General features: G+C 41.7%; 1 protein-coding gene across 1 annotated transcript; it reads left to right on the top strand.

The window, feature by feature from the left end:
• The first annotated feature begins 1387 nt into the window (after window positions 1-1387).
• On the top strand, window positions 1388-3111 carry LOC127671289 (olfactory receptor 6C4-like). The gene is made up of 2 exons (XM_052166014.1): window positions 1388-1446; window positions 2166-3111. The coding sequence occupies exons 1-2, from the start codon at window positions 1388-1390 to the stop codon at window positions 3109-3111; spliced, it is 1005 nt and encodes a 334-aa protein (XP_052021974.1).
• The last annotated feature ends 4119 nt before the right edge of the window (window positions 3112-7230 follow it).

Consider the following 7230-nt stretch of genomic DNA (forward strand, 5'->3'; position numbering starts at 1 on the left):
TGTTTCAGGTGGAGGGTGGAGTTATTCACTTCACTATCTGAGCCAAGCCTCCTGCAGTTTGTCAGCACCTGGCCCCCCTGGTCTCCACTCTTGCTCCCTTAGGCTGTGTCTCACTGTGAGGCTGTGGCTGCTTCAACTCAGGTTCTCTGATCTCTGCTGGGTCTTGGTTCTCAAACACCTGCAGTAGTTCAGTTTGGAGTGGTAGGTTGCCTCTAAAACGGCATGTGTGGTGGTTTGGAATATCTTACTGGAAGATGTGTGTCACTGTTGGGGCTTTTAGGTCTCATATATGTGCTCAAGTCTAGCCAGTCCGATCCAGAGCCTCCTTCTGGTTGCCTGCAGAAGACAGTCTCCTCCAGGCTGCCTTCAATCAAGAGGTAGAACTCTTGGCTCCTCCATCTCTGTCTGAATGCTGCCATGCTTCCCACCATGATGATATGGACTAAACCTCTGAGACTGTAAGCCAGCCCCAATTAAAAGTTTGCTTTTATCAAAGTCACCTCGGCCATAATGTCTCTTCCCAACAATAAAACCCTAACTAAGACACCACCCTTCCCCTGCCCTCTAAATCATACAGAATGGCCATTGATGACCGTGAAGGCCAGAGTAATCACCATCTCAGCAAAGTGGACAGCTGCAGTCAAAGCTGTTGGGGGCTTTGAGCTAATCCTGAGGTCAGCACTGCCAGGATGTCTTCATCTGACTTGGCTTTTACATAGGAACCTGCTCCCCCACCCCTGCCCTGCCACTGTCCTGGAGCCTCCAGGGTGGGCCTCCATCTGTCCAGTGGGCTCCTTCCCGGGCATTGACAGTCTTTTTCTCTGCTCATTTAGAGGCCCTATCACTACTGTGCACAATTTCCAAAACTCTTCTTTTTCTCCTTCAGAGGTTATTGTCTTTCTTATTCTGATTCTTCTTCACTGGGTCACACAGAGGCAGGTTCTAGCACATTATCTTATTTATAAGTCTCTATCAGAAATATCTTAAGAAAATGGTGAATGAGGAGGATTTTGTCAAATTACACATTGTGTTATCTACTGCACATAACTTTGATAACAAACTTAGAACTTCAGAGTTGTGGAGAAGACTCCAGAAAAAAATAAATAAATGAGACTCTTATAGTAGTTCCATAAATATTCAAAAACATACTCCTGAGCTAAATAAAAGCTAATTCCTCAAGTTCTCAAGGTAGAATGTATACAGCCCCCATCTATCTAAAGTTTTCATGGGAAACTCTTAAATGAGGTCTGTACCTTTTGACTTGAAATTTTGTTTTCAGGCTACAATAAGATCGCACACTTATCAATAAATGTAAGTACGGAAGAAATGCAGGAGCAATAATCTAACAAGAGATGCATCGTCTGTTCTTTTGCTCAAACCATCTAGGATGGAAGAAATGGGGCCTGACAAGAACATTCCCAAAGCCAATAAGCAGAAAAGATACTGGTAATGATGGAGGACAAGTTCCAAAACTCAGATGGAAGGTGGGGACTTTTCAGTTACTATAATTTTAATGAAATCATTTGCCTACTAAAAGGTTCTTCAGTTGTACGTTAATTCATTTCTTCTCCCACTGAAGCCTAGAGCAATATAAGCAAGACATGGTTACTGAATTAGTTAACACAATAAAAGATCAAAAGTACAAGGAAGCTTCCATTGTGTATTCCCTGGTAACCCCACCAGGCTCTGATGAATAGTTTCAATCCAACATCAAACAATTGACCTTTGTTAAACTGAGTGGATAGGTCACAGGACAAAATTAAAGACATGGGAAAGTGACAGGTCAGGAGGAGGGGTGGGTGATTAAGGAGGGTGGGGGAAAGACAATAACCAGAATGCATTATAAACATAAATGAAATTGTAAAAAAAAAATAAGGGAATTGTTTTTAAGTAGAGGCTTATTCAAATGAAACTTAAAAGACAGAAAATAATTCAGGTGTTTGTTTAGAAGAAAAGCATGCAGAAATTATAAGTAAAAAAAAAAATTCAAAGTAAAGTGACATAGAAAAATTCTCAGGCTAGTAAGATGGCTCACACAGCCTGAGGGGAAGAGGTCTGCTGTAATTCTATGGGGGAAAAAAGATTAACCTATATCTGTGTGATTGCATTATAAACATTCTGGACTCCTGTCCTATCACTAACTCAACTTCTCTGTGTATTCACAGGCAGCCAGTGTTAGCTATTAAAAATCAGACTTTGACTGAATTCGTTCTGCTGGGACTCACAGACGCCCCAGAGCTTCAAGTCTGTGTTTTCCTATTTCTCCTCCTCACATATATACTCAGCGTTCTGGGGAACCTGACCATCATTGCCCTCACACTGCTGGATTCCCACCTCCAGACACCCATGTACTTCTTCCTCAGGAACTTCTCATTCCTCGAAATCTCATTCACATCCACTTTTACTCCCCGCATACTCTTCAGCATCTCCACAGGAATTAAGACCATCAGCTTTGCTGGGTGTTTCACTCAGTACTTCTTTGCCATCTTCTTCGGAGCCACTGAGTTTTACCTCCTGACTGCCATGTCCTATGACCGCTATGTGGCCATCTGCAAACCCCTGCACTACACCACCATCATGAGCAACAGGGTCTGCACCCTGCTGGTCCTCTGCTCTTGGATGAGTGGGTTCCTCATCATCTTATTCCCAATCATCCTGACCAGTCGACTGGATTTCTGTGCATCCAATGTGCTCGATCATTATTACTGTGACTATGGGCCCCTCATAGAAATAGCTTGTTCAGACACAAGGCTGCTGGAACTCTTTGACTTTGTCTTAGCAGTCATGACCTTGATTGTCACCCTGGTGCTGGTGATTCTCTCCTACACATTTATCATCAGGACCATTCTGAAGATCCCATCTGCACAGCAGAGGAAGAAGGCGTTTTCCACATGTTCCTCCCACATGGTTGTCATCTCCCTCTCTTATGGAAGCTGCATCTTCATGTACATAAAGCCTTCAGCCACAGAAGGGGTTGCCTTCAATAAAGGTGTAGCCGTACTCAATAACTCAGTTGCCCCTTTACTGAACCCATTCATTTACACTCTAAGAAATAAGCAGGTGAAACAAAGTTTCAAGGAGATCACAAGGAAGATTATAAATCTCCAATGAATCAGATGACCCCAGACTAAAGGGGAATTCTGGACCATAGTCATAGAGTCCATCCCCACAGAAACTGAAGGCCAGCTTCTCCTCCCAGTTAAAGCATCATCTTTAAGATGAATTTACCATGAAGGCATTTCAACTTTACATTTTAAACTTACCAATGACTTTTGAACTAAATGATTATAATGAGAGTTTTGTTTTTTAAAAATAGAGTACAGCTATGTTATATAAACATGTATTTGTTTTAATCCCAGGTGTGGGATATGGGGCTCCTTCAGATTATCCACAGCAGCAGACTATTTGCCTGGTGTGGTGCTTTGGCAGGGGTGTGATTCTGCCAGCTGAGGAGAGTTGACTCTGGAGACTTCAGAGTAAAAATGCCATGGTAAAATGCTAGAGCCCAGAGCCCAGAGAGAAGCAGCCCTCAAAGGAAAAGGAGGAGGAGGAAGGGGAGAAGGAGGAAGGGGAAGAAGGTAAGGGGAAGGCATGGCTGCTCCTCCTACTGGTTCCTGCTCCTGCTGCTGGTCTTGCTCGTGGTCCAGAGAAAAGAATCAAAAAGTTGAAGATATCCTGACTGTGACGATTGGATTTGCCTCAAGGAACTTAATGTCCCTCTCCATCAGGAAGTAGTTTAAAGAGACCTATATCCCGGTTCCTCTATAACCTTTCTCTCCTACCTAGCGTTGCAGTATTGGAAGGAATAAGGATTGGAAGGGAGGTAGAGATAAAAGAATCCAAATAAAATACATTTAAAAAACATGCCTACAACTCTGGAAAGCAGTCTGGCGGTTCCTCCGAAAACTGGGCACCTCACTTCCAGAAGATCCTGCTATACCACTCCTGGGCATATACCCAGAGGACTCCCTACCATGTAATAAGGATACATGCTCTACTATGTTCATAGCAGCCCTATTTATAATTGCCAGATGCTGCAAAGAACCCAGGTATCCCTCAACAGAAGAGTAGATGCAAAAAATGTGGTATATCTACACAATGGAGTACTATTCAGCCATTAGAAACAATGAATTCATGAAATTCTTAGGCAAATGGATGGAGCTAGAGAACATCATACTAAGTGAGGTAACCCAGACTCAAAAGGTGAATCATGGTATGCACTCACTAATAAGTGGTTATTAACCTAGAAAACTGGAATACCCAAAACATAATCCACACATCAAATGAGGTACAAGAAGAAAGGAGGAGTGGCCCCTGGTTCTGGAAAGACTCAGTGAAACAGTATTCGGCAAAACCAGAACGGGGAAGTGGGAAGGGGTGGGTGGGAGGACAGGGGAAGAGAAGGGGGCTTATGGGACTTTCAGGGAGTGGGGGGGGGGGGCTAGAAAAGGGAAAATCATTTGAAATGTAAATAAATTATATCGAATAAAAAAAATTTTAAAAAAGGAAAAAAAATATCCACTTATCAGAAAAAAAAAAAGAAGCCAAGGCATAAAAAAAAAAACATGCCTACAGATATTTAAAAATATTTTCACAAATGAATAGTGTTGTCCTCCTTGTGTCTCTCATAATATATCTATTTAATAGAGAAATTCAGTATTTGTTGTTGAATATGCTTGCTACAGGTATTTTAAACATATATAATATAGCTTAATAGGTCGTCAGTTTGGGAGCCAGTGACTAAAGGCACTTGCCATCAAACAGGACAGCCTGAGTGCCACACCTGGTACAAACATGATAGAAAGACTCCTGCAAAGTGGTCTGAGACTTCCACTCACACGATGTTACACATGAACATATACACACACATACACACACACATACAAACATATACACATACACCTATACTCAACACATGCAAACACATACGCATACACATATATACTACATGTACACCCAAAATAAATAAATGTGAAAAACTAATTTCTTAGTTTTTTATATTAGCAGAACATTATTTATGTTCAACTACAAATGGTATTTATAAGAAAATGGGAAAACTGTATGCAGTAGCTTCAGATTTTAGCTATTTCCTTATCTTTAATTTTTTTATTCTATGACATGTTAATATTTACATATTTATTTACTCTATGTGTATCACCACATATGTGTGTGACTTTGTGTGTGTGTGTGTGTGAGTGTGAGTGTGTGTGTGTTGGAAAGGATGCACATACATACCATAGAGAATAGGTGAACATCGAAGGACAAGCTGCAGGACTCAGGCCTCTTCTTCCACAAGGTATGGGAAGGAAGTCACAATGCTTGGCACAAAGTGCCTTTCTCCTCTGGGACATCACACTGACCCTGTGTTTCTTTTAAGTGCTCCTGAAAAGGTAAGAAATTCTTCTGATTCCAAGTTTTAGGCCACAGGAAGCCCTTTGCTCTGTCAAGGTGAACATGTTTTGGTACAGAATCTGGAAAACTGCAAGTGCCCAAGAACCACATATATTTGTTGTTTGAGCTTTTGCTTTTTGTTCTCTCCCCTGGACTCTCAGTTTCTTGTCACTGCTTCAGACAATGGTTGTGTCAGGATATGCGCTATAAGGCACAGCCAGGTGGCTGGTACACTGAGTGGCCATGGTTCTCAGTTGCTGACTCTCATGGTTTGCACTTACTTTGTCTCTAGTTCATCTGACAAAAATATAAATGTTTAGAATGTTACAAGGTTTTAGGTTTACACATCTGGACACTAGGTCCAGGTTTAGGGTAGTAAAGTGTCATAAAGAGGCAATTACTGTGTCTGTTGGGAACTAGCAGGAAGTTCACATGTATGATTCTCCATATTATTCATGTTTTCCCCCAATCTGTAGCCTTGATTGGCTTAGAATTCACTATGTAGACCAGGCTGGTATTGAACTTATAAAGTTCCATTTGCCATTGCCTCCTATGTGTTTGGATTAGGAGTGTGCCACTCCTCCATGTAGACCTAGGCACCATCAGGGATAAGGCAACAAAGAGGATACTGATTGATTTGACCTAAATGACTGATGGGCACAGAATTATAGACTTGAGGGCCTCATGGTGTCAGGAGCCTAGAGTCTGGGAGCGTAGCAAATGGGATCCGCCCCTTGTAGATTAATCTACTGGGTCTCTGGAAGTTAAACCTCATTCAACTAGAACACAAAATGCCTTTCACAGTCCAATATCCAGGCATACATAGGTCATACATCAATAGACTTATCTACTTATAATTTTCCACAACCCAGAGATGAATGTGAGAGTACAGTCTCTCAGACACCATTACAAGTCAAACCTCTCATAATGCCACCTCCAGACTAGCCATCTAGGGAATGTGAGCACTGAAGTATGGAATTTTCAGTTCAGTGGGTAGAACTACAAAAACTGCACTGAATGAGATGACCCAGACCCAGAAGGATAATCTCTGAATATTTTCTCTATGCCTTCAAATCCTTAGACATCTGTGTTTAATTCAGAGCCCCTGTGGAAGTCATATGACTGGTGACCATCAGAAGGGAATGGAGCACTCAAGGGGGTGGGTGGTAGAACACAAGAGGAATAAATGAAGAAAGGAGACTAATGGGTGAACACCAAGTGAGGTAGAGAATGTTAAAGAGAGTTAGAGAAGGGATGGAGACAGGGATAAGTAACGCTGAGGATAAATGGAAAACCTACATGAGAGTCTACTATTTCATAAGCTTCTTTTAGAAAGAAAGAAAAATATTATATATGTGGCAGTTGTTGGATGCTGGAAAAGGGAGTGTCAGGGTTGTAGCCCCTGGTAGGATGACCCTGACCTATTGGATGGTCCCCACACTCCTGTGCATACAGTCAGCATTGACTGAACTCAGTGCATTATAAAAAACAAAAGAGAGGTTTTCCCATTTTTGGAGGTCTTCTTCCATTTCCTTCTTCAGAGTCTTGAAGTTCTTGTCATACAGATCTTTCACATGTTTGGTAAGAGTCACCCCAAGATACTTTATACTGTTTGTGGCTATTGTGAAGGGGGTCATTTCCATAATTTCTTTCTCAGCCTGCTTATCCTTTGAGTATAGGAAGGCCACTGATTTGCTTGTGTTGATTTTATAACCTGCCACTTTGCTGAAGTTGTTTATCAGCTGTAGGAGCTCTCTAGTGGAGTTCTTTGGGTCACTTAGGTAGACTATCATGTCGTCTGCAAATAATGATAGTTTGACTTCTTCCTTTCCAATTTGT

Source organism: Apodemus sylvaticus, chromosome 20 (genome assembly GCF_947179515.1).
Source record: "Apodemus sylvaticus chromosome 20, mApoSyl1.1, whole genome shotgun sequence".
NCBI classification, from domain to species: Eukaryota; Metazoa; Chordata; class Mammalia; order Rodentia; family Muridae; genus Apodemus; species Apodemus sylvaticus.

Bases quoted from the DNA above. Each gene is read 5' to 3' on its own strand.
- LOC127671289 (XM_052166014.1), top strand. From the start codon at position 1,388: ATGGAAGAAATGGGGCCTGACAAGAACATTCCCAAAGCCAATAAGCAG. The intron at 1,447-2,165 runs GTAATGATGGAG...GTGTATTCACAG, and splicing joins AATAAGCAGAAAAGATACTG to GCAGCCAGTGTTAGCTATTA.